At 45.9% G+C, this 19883-nt stretch overlaps 1 protein-coding gene across 2 annotated transcripts in view; it reads left to right on the top strand.

Moving 5' to 3' along the window:
• DOCK1 (dedicator of cytokinesis 1) overlaps positions 1-19883 on the top strand; it is a 570880-nt gene that overhangs the window by 134263 nt on the left and 416734 nt on the right. For both annotated transcript variants that reach the window (XM_055424405.2, XM_055424406.2), the window contains exon 23: positions 8052-8160. In XM_055424405.2, the coding sequence (XP_055280380.1) occupies positions 8052-8160 (109 nt within the window). The remainder of the gene's footprint in view (positions 1-8051; positions 8161-19883) is intronic.

Genomic DNA, 19883 nt, shown 5'->3' on the forward strand with positions numbered 1-19883 from the left:
GGTTCCTACACACGAAATGGCCTTGTGCTTGGACATTCAGTGTTTTAACTTAGGGATGTGTTTCACGGATTATCTGGGCAAATTTATGAGTTGTTTTCAACCTTTAAAGTGGATTGGGGGTATTTCCGATCCACTTTAAAATAATGACTTCATCATTTTATAGAGAACATTAGTGTTCTTTCCTAGATATCTGTAGATGAAAGAATGGGGCTCAGATAAATGAGCTTGCAGTTGGTCCACAATGTTTAGCTGTGAATGAAGAGAGGAGAAGGAGCGGTAGATGGGGTTTTGGGGTGTTGAAGCTGACTCCCACTGCTGCTGTTTGCGGAGGCACCTGCTTTGGGTGCCCTACAGTGGGTGATGCTGGTTCTTGTTGGTTATTGGAGGGCAATGTTCTTGTGTGAGTCCTAATCACAGAGATGGAGTTTAAGAATCAGTGTCCCTCTGATTCACAGAGTACATGTCACCTTTAAAAGCACAGCCCTTTTGAAACGTATCAGTGAATACAGGGAATTGGGGGAGCATGGACCCAGGTCGGTAACTCCTTATTGACTCTTTACTTTGTTGGCCTGAAGTTGGCTTTCCAGAACAGCCAGGGAGAGAGGGGGGGTATTCACAATCCAGTCTCATGTACCCTGTGGTGCACGTAAGCCCAAGGAGCAGGTGACTGTGAGTGGAACTGTGAGAGGCACAAACGGGGTGGTACCCACCGCTGGTCAGTGGTCACAGCCCCTGTGTTACTGGACAAGGGTGTCCTGTGCTGCGGTCACTCTCTGGCTCCTGAGATTTCAGATCCGTGGTTTGAGGCCATCATGCTCTGTTTCTTGACTGAAGAAGGCACTCTTTCACTTTGCTTATCATGGATAGGTGCGAATCTTGATGAGGGTCATGAAGCTTTCTGTTTTTGTCAGGGTGAAACCTATTGATGACTTTCTCACTGTCAAGGTGTGAAAGATGACTAAGAAAGTAGGGTTGTTTTTTTTTTTTCCCTGTATTTTATCATATTTTTCAGTAAAATTGCTTCTACAAAAATGAACTTTTTGGAAGCCTCTATCTTGCTTTTATTTAGGGGCTTCCCTGGTGGCTCAGATGGTAAAGAATCTGCCTACAATGCGGGAGACCCAGGTTTGATCCTTGGGTTGGGAAGATCCCCTGGAGAAGGGAATGGCCACCCACTCCAGTATTCTTGCCTGGAGAATTCCATGGACAGAGGAGCCTGGTGGGCTACAGTCCATGGGGTTGCAGAAGAGTCGGACAAAATCTTGCTTTTATATGTGTCCCACTAATTTTAAGTCTTTGATTACTCTCAAATAACATCGACACTAAGGTGAGACGATGAACTTGAAAGAGCAGAACAATCAGGTGGTTTGGATTATGTCATGTTTTATGTGAAAAAATCTTCATCATGTACAATTTGTGGTCAGTATGGCCCTGGGTCAGGGATTCATTGGTGCCTGCCATCTCCTTTTCACACACACTGCTGATTTTCCTTCTCATTCAGAGATTAATAATGAAAAGAAAGGTATGTTCAAGGTCAGTGTGTTCCTGCTATTGTTATAAATGCTATAATCTTTTACAAAATAATGCTGCTTAGAAAAGATTGGGGTCACCCAAGTGGACCAGTGGCAAATTGTTTCTCTCTGTTTCTCCTTAATCTCTTTCAGCCTGAAAATACAAATGGCATGAGATCTTGGGACCATGGTCTTACAAATAGCACTGAGTTTGATTGATCTTCTCGAGGTTAGCAATATGACTGGCTACATGTTACAGAAACAGATGAGGTTCACTTTTTTCCCCCACATGGCGTGGAACCCAGAGGAAGAGTCTGGCGCTTGTGCACTTGGTCTCTGGTTGCTTATTTCATCCTTGGCTCCTTTTATCTCTCTGCCCCACCGTCCTTAGGAATCTCTGTCTCATGGCCTCAAAGTGGCTCCTGCTCCTCCTGGTGTCAGGCCCTCACTGCAGACAGCAGAGAAGGGAAGGTGGGTGTCAACAGCTCTTTCAGTTACTTTGCTTAAGGAACATTGTTCCCAGTGCCTACAGTGGGTCATGTGCTTCCCTCTCATTGGCCAGACTGTGTCACATGACCATCCTAGATGCAAGGGAGATGGGAAAGAATTTATTGATGCTGGTGGCTCAGACGGTAAAGCGTCTGCCTACAATGGGGGAGACCTGGGTTCGATCCCTGGGTTGGGAAGATGCCCTAGAGAAGGAAATGGCAACCCACTCCAGTACTCTTGCCTGGAAATCCCATGGACAGAGGAGCCTGGTAGGCTCCAGTCCATGGGGTTGCAAAGGGTCGAACACGACTGAGTGACCTCACTTATTAATAAAATCAGATTTCCTTTAGTAAAGTAGTGAAGGAGAAGCATATATTGAATGGGCTTTGACATTCTTTCTCATCCCTTTAATCAGGAATTCCTGTTACCTGCCAGTGTAATATCCCTAATTTATCTCAGGCTAGTAATGCAGTGCAGTAGGTACAGGCTCAGTCCTGTCCAACTCTTTGCAACCCCCTGGACTGTAGCCCGCAACGTCCTCAGTCCATGGAATTTTCCAGGTAATAATAGTGGAGTGGGTTGCATTTCCTGTTCCAGAGGATCTTCCTGACCCAGGGATCAGACCTGCATCTCCTGCATTGGCACAGGGATTCTTCACCACTGCGCCACCTGGGAAGCCCAAGTCCCAGCTTTGTAAATCCCACGTAATTAGGCCCCTGACAGCCTTTCTTCCTCATTAGTTTTGGGTTCATTCTGTGAGACTCCTGTCTTCACTTTAACTTTAAGCCATTGAGCCCTAAGTGTTGTACAGGGTGATTCAGTCCTGTTTTGGCATATGGAAATGGAGTGGAATACTGAACAGATCCTTGGCGTGACCTTGGCAGCGTTTTATGTTTGGGCATCCTTAGGGAATGCCTTTGTTTTGGCCCTCGGCCGTATGGTGTTGGCAGAGACCTTGGTCCTGGTGCCAGCCTTTTTCCTGGAGTGGGGGGAGCCAGGCCTGATCCCCAGCTGCGTCTCTCTGCTGGGTTCACGTGTTTGTCAAGAGCTGAGGCCATTCAGGACAAAAAGTGCCAAGAGTTGAGAAGGCCAGTGGAGCAGTTGCCAGAAGACTTCGTGAACCTTCCAGGACCCTTGCCCTGATATCCCTGACCTCATCTCACCAGACTCTGTCCCACCAGAATCCTTCCTTTCCAAGAGCCTAATGGGCTTTGGAGCCCTGACTGTCCCAGACTTTTAAAGTATATTGACCTTAGCTTCTCTCTAGCTTCTTAAATGTGTATGTTGGCCGCCTTTATGATTCTTGAGGGCAGACAAGGACATATGTTCCTCTCGGAACCTAGAACACAGTTGTAGCTGCATTGTATAGATATGATAGTGCTTAAATTTCAATCTGTAGTCAGAGATTTCTGAGAAGAATCTATGATAGGAAAAAAAAAAACCAAACCTAAGATGTTGAAATCACAGACATGGGGCTAAAGTCTTTTAATTGTTTCCTGTCCTCAAATACCCACCACCCTGAGACCCATTTTGGTAGTCTTCATTATCTTCTCAAAGCGTTACATTGCCATGAAATAATATTCCTATTGTGCATATACTGTTTAGGGAAAACGCCGTCCTGTGTCCACCCAGTATTCCGGGATGTTTGATTCGTAACAAGTTCTGAGCAACTCTGACGCATGGTTTTTTCAGGGGTGAGGGACAAAGCAAACTCAGGTTCCCGTTTTCTTACCCACAAAGCATCTATTACCTTGGGAGAAAAACAATTGTGCTCACAGCTGGAATCAAGTGTGTTTTTCTGTTTGCAGTTGAAATAAAAACTTCGGAGGTCTTTTGTTTTTCTTCTCCTTTCAAACAGGTATGCCGTGTCTTCACATAATGTAGTAGCTTTGTAATATTCCACGTCAATTGACAGTAATTATTCTTCTGAAGAAGTAAGGGATGAAACATTGGAGATGAAGATATTGAAACTAATCCTTGTCACCCTATTTGCTCTCTCACTATACAAATCCATACTTTGTTTGTTTAGAAATGAGAACAGCATTTTTAAAACTCTGGTCCAAAGACATTTGGTTCTTGGGGAACCCCTGGAGAGATTCCTGACAGCCAGGGGCACTTCTCCGCTGGTTTTGCTTGTTTGTGTTTTCTGTGTGGGTGGGTCACATTAGCTGGAAAGCTGGAAAACAGACGCAGCCTGCACCAGACTGTCTGCATCCAATCACTGAAGCTGGTTATTGCTGATTTCTGTCTTTCTGCTGCTCCTTGAGTGTTTGCCTATCTCATCTGGTGTTAGCTTCCTGAATGCTGCTGCTAAGTCGCTTCAGTCATGTCGACTCTGTGCGACCCTATAGATGGAAGCCCACCAGGCTCCCCCGTCCCTGGGATTCTCCAGGCAAGAACACTGGAGTGGGTTGCCATTTCCTTCTCCAATGCATAAAAGTGAAAAGTGAAAGGGAAGTCACTCAGTCGTGTCCGACTCTTAGCGACCCCATGGACTGCAGCCCACCAGGCTCCTCCACCCATGGGATTTTCCAGGCGAGAGTACTGGAGTGGGGTGCCACTGCCTTCTCCAGCTTCCTGAATAGTCAGTTATTGATCATGAATAAGTTGTAGATCTGTCATTTTGCTGTCATTTCCTCGGCCACAATTGTAGGATGTAGTTAGTAAACAAAGGTCAAGCCGTTCCTTGTTAATGGATACTTAACAACATTTAAGTAGAGCAAGGTATGATGACTAGGTTTTGTCTGTTTATTTACCAGTCGCCATCTGAGTCCTTTCCTCTTACCCACCTCAGTGTGGGTCGAACAAGTGACTCTTGGTTTATTCGTCTCTAGAGACCTTGCCTTCATTACAGAAAGGGGCTCCAAAGTGCTTGCTGTAAAATACTACCATATATATCTTTTAAATGGTGGTTGGCAGCAGAGAAATTAATAATTAAATTTTCATTCTTGAGGGATTCCTAGTGGAATATTAAATATAAGAAAGACTCATTAATTGTACCTTGTAGATTTTGAAGCTGTATTATTGTGGGCATGCAGATTTAGAACTGTGATCTCTTTGTTGTGAAGTTACTGCTTAATGTGAAAAGATTCCCTTTATCTTTTGGTTAGTATTTTTGCGGAATACCATTTCCTCTTCTTTCACTTTCAACCTTCCTGTGTTCTTAATGGCAACCCACTCCAGTATTCTTGCCTGGAGGATCCCAGGGACAGGGGGAGCCTGGTGGGCTGCTGTCCATGGGGTCGCATAGAGTCGGACACGACTGAAGTGACTTAGCAGCAGCTCTTATACACAACACAGAGCTGTTGTTTTATTTTATCCAGTGTAAAAATCCTTTTAATTTGCTATTTAGTTCATATATATATATATATATAATACACTTAAGTAACATATTGAGTTTATATCAACTGTCTATTAATTTTCTGTTTTACTCATCTATAATATGCTTTTTTCTGCCTTCTTTTTTTACCAATCAAAATTTTCTTTTCATCGTCCCATTTTTTCTCTCTTGTGTTATTGTCATGCATTTCAAGTCTACAAATATCTTCAACTTCATAAAGCATTGCTGCTATTGTTTTGTATAGTTGGCATTCATTCAATATGTTTTCTACGTATTGTTTTTCCATCTTTCTTTTAATTTTATGTTTCTCTGTAGAATTATTTTCCTTCAGTGCAGAGAAATCATATAGCATTTCTTTTGGTATAAGTCTGATGCAGGTTTTGTTTTATGAAAATTGTTGGTGTGAGCTTTGTTTTTGGAGGATGTTTTCATTTAATATAGAATTCTAGATTGACAGCTTTTTTCTCTTTCTAGGTGTTATTTTTCCATCATTTCTGTTGAGAAGTCAACTTTCAGACTTACTGCTACATCTTTGAAGCTAATGGTGTCTTTAAAAACTTGTTTCTAGCTATGTTTGCAGTTTTTCTCTTTTTTCCTGTGGAATGGTTTGCTTTGTATCTACCCTACGCTGGGTTCTGAGAGCTTCCTGAGTTTTGGATTGTCGCTTGGATTAGTTTGAACAAACTCATGGCCAGTATCTCCTCTAGTGTTGCATTTGCCACACGGGGCCTGTCGTTTTCTCCTGTAACTTCAGTCACATGTATCTCAGCGACCTTCAGCAGGTCCTACATATCTCAGCACACATGTCTGTGTTTTCTTTCTCTTCTGTTTATTTTCCTGTTGATTGTCTTCCGTTTCACTGATTCTGTTTATAACACTGTCTAATCTCAATTTTACCCATATAATGAATTCTTTTTTTTTTTAGATATTGTATTTTTGTGTCAGAATTTTCATCTTTTTTTATACTTTCATTTTTCTACAAGAATTTTTTTTTATCTTGCCTTCTGTTTTCTCCATCTATTTTCCATATTTCCAGTTTTCTGTGTTTTCCATCTTTTCCGTTTTACAGTATAATGCTATGATGCTTATATTTATTTTGATATTCTTGTGATAGGATGTAACTACTTACTAACTACAATATCTTGATCGCCTGTGGATCTGTTTCTGTTGTCTTTTCCTTCTTTGATTTGGCCACATGGTCAGGTATTTTGCTGTGTTTAGTAACTTGTTTGAATGTGGGACTGTGACTATATACAACTGTCAAAGCCCCAGGTGATGTGACCTACTAGAGAGGACTGATCTTTTCTCTTCTAGGCAGAGAAAGTGGTACTGAACCCTTAGGCTACAGAGGCTGTGTGTAGCCTTTGTAAGCCTCAGTCTTACTCAGTTTTCCTTTGATTTTCCAGGGCTTTCAACTGAGAGTCTGCTGTGTTACCTGGGCCCTTCTCCCTGGCATTTTTCAAACTGAGTTCTTTATCTCTGGAGACTGATAAAAACTCTACTTTGCTTTACAGATGTTTTCAGTTTGGTTTTCAGTCCCCTGACCCATTGAGCCTTAGGAATTGGCAGATATGCTGGGGCAGAGGGGGTGGAGGAGAATGGCTGAGTATACGCTAGGACCTTCCCTAAGTATTTGCACCAGTCTGCCAAACTGTGCTTAGTTTTACCAGCAGGCAGAAGCTCATGACTTCATCAGTGTCACTGGTGGGTTCTGTTTATACAAGCCCCTCTTTGAAAGCCTTTTGCAAAACAGATACACTAGGTTGCAATTCCCCATTTTAGACAGACTTTGTTTCCTTACAATGGAACTCATTTAAATATAAGATTACCTCTAGGGTAATTAATTATCACTTAGTTTACAAAATTTTCCATTGTACACAGTGTTCAGGTATGGTATACTTTTAATTAGGCAGAAAGCTAGTCTATATTAATAAAACATCTGCGTTGCAGCATTTTAAAATGCAAATGTGTTGGTTTTTAGTAACACGGCAGCTTGAAGTATCTGCTAATAAATTATTTATAGATGAAACTTACTTACAATTAGCAACATGTATTTGCATGCATGGAACCAATGTACAACTTCTTTATTATCCATTTATTGAATATGTTCTACCTTTTGAATGTTTTCCCAGAACCACCAATTCTATGATGAAAGAATATCATTCAGTGATAATATATGGTACCGTTACTCTGAGATCAAGTAATTTTGCATTTATTCTTATAGTGCCATTTTTGAGTGACTCTGAAATCATGGTAAACTTAGCTGTCTTTGTGACAGTCTGTTACGTGACATTATGGGTTTAAGAAACACAGGCAGGATGCACGCTTAAATGTTCATAATGAGATCTCTGTGGGGCAGCATTAAAGCTGGATCTCGCCTTCTTCCTTCCTCTCTCCTCCTTCCCCTTTCCTTCCCTCCCTTTTTGTTACATTTCTCTGGTTTTCCAACTTGTAGAATGTATTATGTCACAAGACAAAAGACAGTAAGAGCGGTTGAGATCAGCTTCTTCAGCGCGGACGCAGACCGTCCTAGCTGAGTGGTCCAGACTATGCCCTCACTGCTAATTCCTCTCCTTTTCCAAGGACGCTGAGGACGCTCTGTCGTGTTCTGACTTGCCAGCCAAGCCGCGCCTTTAACATCTGTGGACGCCGGAGCGGAAAGCGGTCGCATGTCATGCGCCTGCCCCACAGATCCGTGTGTTCCTTTGCAGGCTCTATGAGAACAAAGGCGAGGCCGATTTCGTGGAGTCCCTGGTGCAGCTCTTCCGGTCCATCAGCGATATGATGAGCAGCGTGTCGGACCAGACCGTCCGGGTGAAGGTAGGCCCTTGGGTGCGGCAGCGCGGAGCGCGTGCGGGATGCTCTCAGACGTGGGGCTCCCTATGGGGCTCCCCGTGGGCCCAGAAAAGCAGGGACTGCACGCCCTACGAAACCTGGACTTGAGCAGAAGGCCCAGGAGTGGCTTTGCCATGACCGTAATGGTGCCTATAATGGGATTCTGTTTGTTTCCTCTGTTCAGTTCAGTTCAGTCGCTCAGTCGTGTCCGATTCTCCGCGACCCCATGAATCACAGCACACCAGGCCTCCCTGTCCATCACCAACTCCTGGAGTTCACTCAAACTCATGTCCACAGAGTCGGTGATGCCATCCAGCCATCTCATTCTCTGTCGTCCCCTTCTCCTCCCGCCCCCAACCTTTCCCAGCATCAGAGTCTTTTCCAGTGAGTCAACTCGTCGCATAAGGTGGCCAAAGTATTGCAGTTTCAGCTTTAGCACTGCTCTTGTTTTGTTTTTCTTTAATTAAATTTGTTTAAAATTTGGCTGCGCCTCTCAGCATGTGGGATCTTAGTTCCCCAACCAGGGATCAAATGCATGCCCCCTGCAGTGGAAGCATGGAGTCTTAACCACTGGACCGCCAGGGAAGTCCCTACTGTTTCTCTTTGTTTCTCCATGGGGAGAGGGTCTCAGTTTCCTCGTGGAGGGGTGGGAAAGTGGATGAGAACAGTGTTTTGTGTCTGTTGTCAGGACATCTCAGTATCTGAGCGGGAGCGGGAGGCGGAGGCTCTAGGTGCCCCAGGCATCCGCCAACCTCAGGCCCATAGTGATACATCTTCGTCCTCCAACGAGTCGGGATCCAGCCTTCCTGTGGTCCTGCTTTTCTCACCAGCTCCTTATCTGTTCTTGCCCTGTGGTCTTTATTGGCATCTTCATCCCAAAGGTGGGGTCTGGGTGGTCTTCATGAAACACCAGGGGTGGAGGTGCCAGGTGGCAGGGCATGGGGGGAAGCCAGAGCCCCCGCACTCCCTTGCATCCCCCTTTCTGGAAATTTCCATGCGGCTGACTTACTGCAGAAGAAGCCATGCAGTCTGCATGTGTTGCCCATGCTGACTCTTTCTGAGGACAAGACTGTTCCAAATGATTAACTCGTGGCTTTCATTCCACTGCTCCCTGTAGCCTGCTGTGTTCTCACTTTCCTCTTTGAATGTTCTTGTAATGTGTCACTTCAGAAATTATCTTTATGGCTGTTGTCTTAAAACTGTTGTGGGAAGGTGATTTCCCAACTTTTAAGTCTCGAACAAAGATGTCCGTGTGCTCAGATGTGTGTCATGTTGCTGTGACCAGGGGAAGCAGCGTCACTCAGCGTGAAGAGCCGTTGTGATCCTTTCATCTCAGAGGTGATGCTGCTGTCTGGAGGCACTGTGGTCCCTCAGGATCACTTCTGATGTGACGCAGAGCTGGTGGTCCACAGAGAAAGCTGTGTGGTGCCTATTTTCAAGCTGTGCCTTAATTATTTTGGCAACTTACCGCCTGAAAGTGAAAGTCGCTCAGTTGTCTCTGACTCTTTGGCGACCCCATGGGCAGTAGCCCGCCAGGCTCCTCTGTCCATGGAATTCTCCAGACAGGAATACTGGAGTGGTTTGCCATTCCCCTTCTTCACAGAATCTTCCCAACCCAGGGATTGAAGCCAGGTCTCCTACATTGCAGACAGATTCTTTACCATCTGAGCCACCGGGGAAGTCCAACTTACTGCCTAAAGCTGCCTTATTGTTCTGAGGTTAAAATTAACAGTGTGTTTGGTACATTTACTCCTAAATCCTGTGGCATTTCGGAAAAAACAGAGGCTGGGAGTCTAAGAATAGATACAAATGACAGGAAGTTTTGAGCCCAGAAATTCTTTTAGATTTCTAAATATACTGTTAGATTATTAACTTTGATTGGGCTTGACTTGTGTCTGCCCACCTCCCTGGATGTCAGGACATTTAGTAGCTGTAGATTTGGAAGTCCTTCCTTTGGTGGGTGTTTTATTATAAGACACGGTGAATTCACTGATGTTTGTGCGTTGATGCAAACCTTACATCTGCGAGACAGATGACTGAGTGTTATGTGAAATGTTGCCACCCTTCTGCTAATTTTGTATTTTGTTCTTTCACAATAGGTGTTTTCTCAGCTTCTCAAAGTTAAGAATTCCCATCATGGGATCCTGTTTTTCTGTAGTTTTTAGCTTTCTAAGTTTTCCTCTGTGGAAATGGAAATACAGTTGTGAGTCATCTGATGTAAAGGATTTATGAAAAAAGACTTTCTTGGGGGTTAAACTTTGTTTCCCGGGGTGACCCTGCTTGGCTGTTTTGATCTTGGAGGTGACCTGCAGGCACCCACTTGTGAGTTAGGAGGTCGGCATGGTCCATGCCTTCCTGGTGTCGGTCAGGGTTACTCAATATGACTGCTCTGAGCACCCTGCTGTCACCATCCCAGACCTGAAGCCACCACTGACACCCACATTCTAGATTCAGGTTAGCGTTTTACATCTCAATAAAGGGAGAGGCGAGAGAAGATTCAGATCATAATCAACTTCAGGAAACACATGGGATCCGCGTAGAAGTTTCAACATATATTTAGTCTAGAGCCTTTTGTCTACACATCAGATTGCCCCTTTGACCTGCCCACGGCCGTCCACAGACATTCTCAGCAGGCGCTTCGGGGAGCCCTCCTGGCCATCACACTTCCCCGTGTCCTCCTCCCTGTGAGCCGATCCTTGGACCTGTGGCCAGTGTCTTCTGCTCCACTCCTGCGTGGTCACTGTCTGTCTCTCCCCCAGGTGTGACCCAGCAACCCTTCACCCGTGGCCTCTCCAAGCCAGACGTGGTCATCCCCTTCCGTTGCTTTCTCTTCCTTTGCTCACCACGACCATGACTGCACTGAGCCAGGTGCCCAGGGGCTCTGATGGCGTTAGGGCAGCCCCTGTCTACCCTCTACGCCCTCGGTGCTGTGCCCGACCATCTTGTTCCCTGACTGTATTTCAGCGTTTCCCCAAAACTCACATCTGGCAATGACCTTCTTTTTCTCAGGAAGTCATGGTGTTCTCCAGCTGCCTGGAGAAATGGGTCAGCTTCCAGTTTCTGCTTCACAGTCAATCCAGCCAACTCTCCTAGCCCTTGGTTCTTAGAGACACAAGTAGAGCATCCCTCTGGATGCCCAAAAGCCTCTGGAAGGCTGGATTCCAGCAGTGGCTAGAAAGAAGCATGAGCTCCAAGGGCCAGAACAGCCACAGCTGATGTTCACTGATCACTTGCTATTCTGAGTGCTTTCCTATCCTTAGCATCTTGTGTGATCCTTAAGAGTAACCCTGATCCATGGGGATGGCCATGGACCTTAGATGAAGACACCTAGAGTTATTAATGAACTTGCCCAAGGTCATGGGACTGGGTGTAGCGATGACGGAGGCCCAGATTGCCTGGTTCCAGAGCCACAGTCCGTTCCCCTGGAGAGTGCCCCTGGGCACCAGTGATCCCATGGATCAGAAACAGGACCCATGACCGATCATCCACATTGACAGACAGCGGGTCTGGATCAGATCCTCTAGGGCTGTAAAGACATCAGCTTCATTCCCCATGGAGCTTTTCATTGAAATAGATATGTCCTATGTTTTTCTTGGGGGGGCATAAAGCAACTAAAAAACTTTGATGCTGTGCTCCAGATGTTGGGTTTGTCCGAAGGAGGATAAAGGCAGTTCAGTGGGGCTGGTCCTGAGGCTTCTTGGAGGCTGGGGTCTTGGTGATGGCCCCCCTACCCATGCTGACTGCTCGGGCTTCTGTTTCTTTACTACGCATGGATCTCAGTGCTAGATTTGGGGGTGTTTGGGGTATAGCCATCAGGATTAACATAAGCACTGACATTTTCACTCCAGTCCACAAATCTTACAGCTCTGTGGGATTATCCTAGAAAAGACTACCCTGCAGACTGGGCACGGTCTGCCCAGAGGATTCTAGAACCTTCTATTGAGGGTGACAGTGACCCTCATCCACAATAGAAAATGCATTGCTGTGTGTGTGGTGTGTGTGTGAAGCTGGAAAGTCTCTCATGAAGCAGTTCTTACCCCTCGTCCCATGTGATGTATTCTGGCATTTTCTATTCTATTCTGGTTTCCTTTAGTCTATTCTGAACTAATGTATTTCACTAAAAAAAATTGCTGGTTGACAGGTGCTAAATTTATTTCCTAAAGAGCAAGTGTATCTCAACCCACATTTGAAAGACACTGTTCTTTACCATCCTTTCTATTTCTTTCGCTGTCTCTCCTGTTTGGTTTAGTATGAAATATTATTAGTTTTCTGTGTGTCTTCCATCGTCCAGTAAAGGCATAGGTTCCTGGTGCTCAGTGGATTTCCTGCCCAGTGTGTAGCCTGGACTGGGGCGAAGGTGGATTGAATTTGAGGCCCCTGAGCTGAGCTGGGCACACAGACAGGTGAGACTTTGCCGTCCTTCCAGGGGTTTGTTCCTGGGGCACCAACTTCCTCGTCTCTTGCCTTTCTTACTACTGGTGGCCCCACGTCTCTGCCTGGCCTTCTCTAGAAGGAAATGTGTTGGAAATAAGCTGTACTGTCATAGTAGTAAATGCAGTTGTGGGATGATCTTTGCCATCCAATCAGTATGGTTTTCATTTCCTTAAAAATTAATATCTGGACTTGAAGTACACATGATTATCTTCTATTTTATCTAAAATATTTCCTTATCAAGAGTTTTGGCCGCTTTATGTCCCTTTCTAAGCTAACGTCCGGGTCATGACTGCTTCTCACAAACTTGTAAGTTTCAGATACGTTTGCCCTCTGAGAAACTCTCCGAATGTCTCAGATCTTGATTGTGCTTGCTCAGTTGTGTCCGACTCTTTGTGACCCCACGGACTGTAGCCTGCCAGGCTCTTTTGTCCATGGGATTCTCCAGGCAAGAATACTGCAGTGGGTTGACATTTCCTCCTCCAGGGGATCTTCCAGACCTAGGGATTGAACCCACGTTTCTTGAGTCTCCTGCGTTGGCAGATGGGCTCTTTACTACTAGAGCCACCTGGGAAGTCCAGGAATGATAACAAACAAATAATACGATTTCCTTGCAGATGAGAAACTCCTGTTTCACAGGTAACTGCTGACCTGTTCAGGGCCTCTGCCCTAGTAATAGCAGCTCCCCATTGGTCCCTATTTCCCGAACCCCTCTGTCTTCCACTTCATGTGCTGAATTCAAGATTTCTGTAAGGATATGAAGTCTTACCAGTTCCCCTAAACAAATCAGGGATTTGTTGTGTCCTTGAGCTCACTATAAATGTAAAATGTGATCTTGTTAGAAAAGTGGAAAATGCCAAAAGTCAATTAAGAAAAATAAGACTCATTTGTCTTCTTACGGCCCATAAATTACAATGTTAACATGTTTTTCTTTTTAATTGTTGGCTTTTCCTCCTTGCTTAGCATCATCGTATGTCTGTGGTGATGTATGAGATCACATATATGATATATGTGTACAGATATTTACATATACTGTGAATGTTTATATATACATGCTTTTACAACTTGCCTTTTAGCCACATGTATTTACATATATCCTTTAGTATTTTTGAAGAACATCTATTCATTTATTGATTTAATTGGAGGATAATTGCTTTACAATGTTGTGTAAGTTTCCATTGCACAGCAACATGAAAGAGCCATAAGTATACATATCTCCCCTCCCTCTGGGAGCCTCCCCGTCCTCCTGCTCTGGGTCATCACAGAGCGTGGAGCTGAGTGAGCTTCCTATGCTATACTGCAGCTTCCCACTAGCAAGCTATTTTACACAGGGTCGTGTATATGCCAGTTTGCTACTCTCTCAATTTGTCCCCTCTTCCCCTTCCCCCACTGTGCCCGCCATGAAGAACATCTTTTTTAAGGTTATATTACTTCATCATGGTTGTATCATAGATTATTTTACTAGTGTTCTGCTATAGTTGGGCACTTAGATTGTTTCTAGCTTTCCTCTCCATGAACAGTGTCTCGGTAACCTTCCTGGCAGGCCCTTACTCTATGGCAAAGAGCTTGTTCTGTCTTCTTAGCTGGGCCCATCCAGATTTCCAGATGCTCTGAAGGTCTATGAGGTCGGAAGCAGAGCTGTCAGATCTCCCTGCCCACCCAGTGAATCTGCACCCTTCCCACCTGGGCTGTGGTGTTCCGTGTGACTGCCTGCCCTTCGCACTAGATCCCAGGTTCTGTCTGGGATTCCACTCGTCCCCTGCTTCGTGGGACGGAGGAACTGGGCTGCAGAGTTGGTTTCCCCGGGAGCTGTCTGATCCTAAGGAGTCACCTTGGTGTCTCGGTGCAGGATTGGTGGCCGAATCAGGTAAGGAGGTGAGAGTTGTGCTGAGTCCAGTTCCTTTAGCTCAGGTGATTCTGGGCCCCAAGGAAGCCAGCCGGTGAGATCTGGGAACCACCATAGTTGTTGTTTAGTCGCTAAGCTGTGTCCGACCCCTTGTGACCCCATGGACTACAGGATGCTGGGTTTCCCTGTCCTTCACTGTCTCCTGAGAGTTTGCTCAGATTCATGTTTATTGAGTCAGCGATGCTGTCTAACCATCTTATCTTCTACCACCCCCTTCTCCTTTTGCCTTCAATCTTTCCCAGCATCAGGGTCTTTTCTAATGAGTCAGCTGTTCACATCAGGTGGCCAAAGTATTGGAGCTTCAGCTTCAGCATCAGTTCTTCCAGTGAATACTCAGGGTTGATTTCCTTTATGATCGACTGGTTTGATCTCCTTGCTGTCTAAGGGATTCTCAGGAGTCTTCTCCAACACCACAATTTGAAAGCATCAATTCTTCGGCCCTCAGCTTGCTTTATAGTCCAACTCTCACATCCATACATGTCTACTGGAAAGACCATAGCTTTTAATGTATGGACCTTTGTTGGCAAAGTGATGTCTCTGCTTTTTAATACGCTGTCTAGGTTTGTCATAGCTTTCCTTCCAAGGGGCAGCCATCAGAGACAAGGGTGTATTCTAAATACATGAGGCGCATCAGAGCCATGCTGACCCTGGGACCAAGCTGTCTGGGCCCCAGCGGGGCTGGAGTTCCTCAGCCCCCAGTGTGTGTACACGCATCACCTGGAGGTCTTGAGAGAGTGCAGATTCCTTCTTGGTCGTTTCCGGGAGTGCTGCTGCTGTTGATCCTTGGCCACTCTTTGAGGTGGGCGTGGCCAGGACTCACGTGCCTAGGACCATCCTGGCTGCCCCGGAGTGGAGGGGGTTGGGGGTGGGAGTCTGGGCATGTGCTGATATTCCCCTGCAGGCTCTCTTCACCTGTGTACCAGCCGTCCACTGCCCGATGTTCTAGATTATTCTGGTTTCACAAGTTTTCCTTGTATACAGACGATAAGACACAAGTGAAGTCATGACTCATATCAAAAAAGCAGCAGCAGCAGTAAGAACAAATAAAGGGAAGAAAATATTCTAGGGCGTTCACTTGGTAAACCTTTGGCTCAAAATGCTTCCAATTGTTCATTTCCATGCTGCTTTCCAGTCTGTGGTTTCCAGACTTCTCAGAGTTCCAGAGTCTGGCTAAGTGATTTGAACTCACCCGACACTGGGGCTTCCAGCTCCCTCCAATTTATAATTTGAAGAGCATTTGCCCAGTGTTGGATTTCTGGAATCTCCCTTCTGGCCAGAGTTCCTGGTGGGGAGTTGCACAGTCTTCTTGGCTACTGTCCTCGGAGACTTGAGAGACCACCCACGTGGGCAGACTGTCTGGAGCTGTCTGGATGGAGACAATTTTTCCTAGCCGTCTGCCTCCCCACCCCCATTTGAAGCGAGTAAGACTTTGCAGCAGTAGCGGAAATGTAGCCTTAGGGGAAAGCAAGATGATTTCTGTTCTCCACTCTCTCTCAGCAAGCCAACAGTTTGTGCTGCTTTTCTACCTAAGTCATGGGGCACTTGGTTGAGAGAGTTTTTAGAATTACAACCCAGATAAGGTTCACTTTACCCCCTTTTGTCCTTATTTCATGATCTCCTTTTTGTGTTGACTTTCTACCCAAGTTAACGGTGCACATGCGTGAGAGATTTTGTATCAGTGTTACAACCTAGATACAATTTGCTTTACTCCACTTTTATCATTGTATCATGAGCGTTTTTCCATATTAATAAGTAGTTATAATCATAACGGCTCTATACCAGTTCAGAACAGATGCCTGAATTGATGTACGTTCGTTTGCTTAATCAAATGATTTTTCATCACCCTAATTTTTCTGTTGTTGAATACTGGGATTTTTGCTTTTAGCATTTTAAGCCTGTAGTGAATGATTTTATTGAGAAGTAGTTGATTGCATTGATCTTTCTTTTAATTTTGTGAGGAATTTCCTCCATGTTGATTACCACATGTTCCTACCTCTGTTGGAGGACCAGCCTTTGATTTGAGATTGCAGGATTCCAGGCCCTTCCCAGCCACCTGTCTGTCCCCTGGGTGATGCTCACTGGTGGAAAAGTGATCCTTTTTAGTTTTTGGCTTCAGTGCTCAGGCCCTTGAAGTGATCGCCTTCTCCTTGCCCTTGACCTTGGCTTTCAGGGGTCTCTCCCCTAACTCCCTTCATCTGTACTCTCTGCCTCCTATGCATCCCCCTGCCATCGGACCAGACACAACCCCACCCTCTCCTCCTTCCACCATTGCAGTCAGGGTTTATTCAGTGCTCTGTGAAACTGAGCAGGTCTCACGGATGGCTTTATGTATAGCACATCTCATTTATTTCAGAAATTCATTTACTCATATGTTCGTTCTGTGTGCCAGGCACTGGACACACAGCATATATGACACAGGTGTGGGCTGTGTCCTCATGGTGATTGCATTTAAGTCGGTGAGACAGATATAAATTAAATCACCCTACCCAAACGTGTGTAGTTGTATGGTTTTAAGCACAGCATAGACATGAATCTCTAATTTGAGATTGTCATGAGTCCTTTTGAGGGAAGTAAGGGATAGGATGACAAGGCATATCAGGGGATGGGAAGAGTTGGTTGGGGTGGGAGGTTGTTTCAAGGAAGGTTTCAAGAGTGAAAGAAGCACTAGGTAGGGGAAGAAGTTCCGGGTAGAAGAGCAGACTGGAAGGTCTTTGCTGCTTTCAAGGACTGGCCATAAGATCAGCAGTTGTGGGTGGACAGATGGGTAGTGAGACCAGGCAGGATGTTGGGAGAGCGTAGAGAAGCGGGCGGGGGCATGTCGGGGCAGAGCCCTGTGGTCCCGCTCAGGATCGTGGAAGCCACAGGGGAGGTCTTGCTCAGGCCAGACCTGGCTTCTCTAAGTGCCATCTGGCTGCTGTCTACAGAAGGGATGGGGTCAGCAGTGATAAGGTGAGAGGGTGACATCAGGTCTGGGAGATCCGTCCTGCGTGCAGCTGGACTACAGTGAGGTCCTCAGCACTGTTGACACCCAGGGCCCATCCTTCTTGGCTGTGGGACCGTCTTGAGCACCAGAGATGTTTAGCAGAATCTCTGGCCTCTACACACTATATGCAGTCCCTTGAATGACGACCAGAGATGTGTCTGGACATCTCCTGGGGTTGGGGTTGGGGGCAAAATGGCCTGTGGCTGAGACATTGGGTTCTTGGATTGGTGATGAGTTTTGAGAGGGAGGTTGAGACTTGTTGGGGTCGTTTACATACTGTGGTGGTGGCTTTGATGTGGGAGGTGAAAAAAAGTAGGGGAGGTGTCATCTCCTCCCAAATCTTTGGCTTAAGCTACCAGGTGATGGAGAGACAGGGCTTCCCTGGCGGCACAGTGGTCAAGACTCTGCCTGCCGATGCAGGAGGTACAGGAGACGCAGTTTTGATCCCTGCATCTGGAAGATCCCCTGGAGGAGGAAATGGCCACTCACTCCAGTATTCCTGCCTGGAAAATCCCATGGACAGAGGAGCCTGGTGGGGCTCAGTCCATTTTGTCTTGAAGAGTGGACACGACTGAGCATGCAGGTATGGTGGAGAGACATCTTAAGAAACTGGTGAAGATTCTACAATATGTAGACATTGAGGGTGGACTTCTGCTGAGACCCTAATTAAAAGTTATCTCTTTCTGAGAGCCACTGTGATAGTAACTCTGCCTGACTCCTTCGTGGGAAATGGGTTCCTAGGCGGCCTTCATGTGCTGATGACTTATTTACATGCTTTTGTGTGGGTATCCCCCTGCCGTTTCTAACTGCACGGCCATCGTTTTGGACTGGGTTCTCACTTTCTGATTCTCTTTAGGCAGCATCCAGTTTCCACCCCTTGTCTCCTGTCTCCTTAGTGGTGCTGCTGGCTCGGTGGCTGGAGGTGCTTATGTGGAGAGCCTGTTGCTGTTAGATGCTTGGTTCCGTTCAGTTCAGTCGCTCAGTCACGTCCGACTCTTTGTGACCCCATGGACCACAGCATGCCAGACCTCCCTGTCCATCACCAACTCCCGGAGTTTACCCAAACTCATGTCCTTTGAGTTGGTGATGCCATCCAGCCATCTCATCCTCTGTCGTCCCCTTCTCCTCCTGCCTTCAGTCTTTCCCATCTTCAGGGTCTTTTCAAATGAATCCGTTCTTTGCATCAGGTGTCCAAAAGGAAAGTACCAAACCGAGACTCCCGTAGGCTTTGGAGAGAACTTATCTGATGCTTCTGTTCAGGTGGATTAGGGACCAGGGGATAATGCTAATCTCTTCCATTGGGGAGCACGCTCCCTCATCAGCCTTTCCGTGTGTTTCATCGCTTATGATTCTCCCAGTGCCGCCATGGTGCCCAATCAAAGTGACAACGAAAAGTCATCAGAGAGGGAGGAGAGAAAACATGATCACGTAAAGTCACTGCGTTTTAAAAGCAGAGTCACTGACAGAAACATTTAGAGCCCAGGTCCACTGGCTCTTCTCTGGGATCTTCTCATTGCTGCTGCCCCATGGGGCTCCTTCTGAGATTTTTGTTCTAGGAAAAATGAGGGAGTTTTAAATAGAGTCTAAAGCAGTCTGACCCATCTAAACGTAGGTCTCCAAGTAAACTGAAGACCCAAGGTCTGCTCTGTACCTTGCTTGTGGACTGCTTCTTATACTTGAACATGTTTGTAGGTTCTTACTGAGTTTCTGTGGATGGTAGCCCCTTTTAATTGCAAATAACATAATCCTCAAAAAAGAGCTAAATAAATGGCAAGATATTCCAGTTCTTGGGTAAGAAGACTGAATGTTGTTAAGGTGTTGGGTCTTTTCAGCTTGATCTATAGATTCCATGTCATCCCAAGTCAAAAATTTCAGCAAGTTACTGTGTTGCTGTTGACAAGTTGGTTCTAAAGGGACACCAGAAGCAGAAGACCCAGAACATTCCACCCTGTATTGAAGGAGAACATTAGAGGACTGACACTCTGTGACTTCATGTCTTACTGGAAAGCTGCAGTAGTCTAAATGTATTAACTCAGTTCATATTCATGTCAGAAAGAAGGACGGTAACTGATTCATGTCGTTGGGTAGGTTGAGGCTTTGGTCATGACTGTGCCCAGGGAGGGGCTGAAAGACATCCTCGCGTTTGGAGACTTCCTTGGTGGGTCGCTGGCTGTCTCCATGCTTCCTCTGCGGAGGGTGTGAGTTCAGTCTTTGATCAGGGAACTAAGATTCCACATGCCGTGGAGAGTGCCTCCCCTCCACCCCCCACCCAGAAGAAAACAAATCCTTGCTCTTGGCTCAGTGGCTTTCCAGGTGGCTCAGGGGTATAGAATCGACCTGCCTGTGAAGGAGACACAGGTTTGATCCCTGGGTCAGGAATATCCCCTG

Source organism: Moschus berezovskii, chromosome 12 (genome assembly GCF_049115385.1).
Source record: "Moschus berezovskii isolate FMDL1 chromosome 12, NW_MosBer_1.0, whole genome shotgun sequence".
Taxonomy (NCBI): Eukaryota; Metazoa; Chordata; class Mammalia; order Artiodactyla; family Moschidae; genus Moschus; species Moschus berezovskii.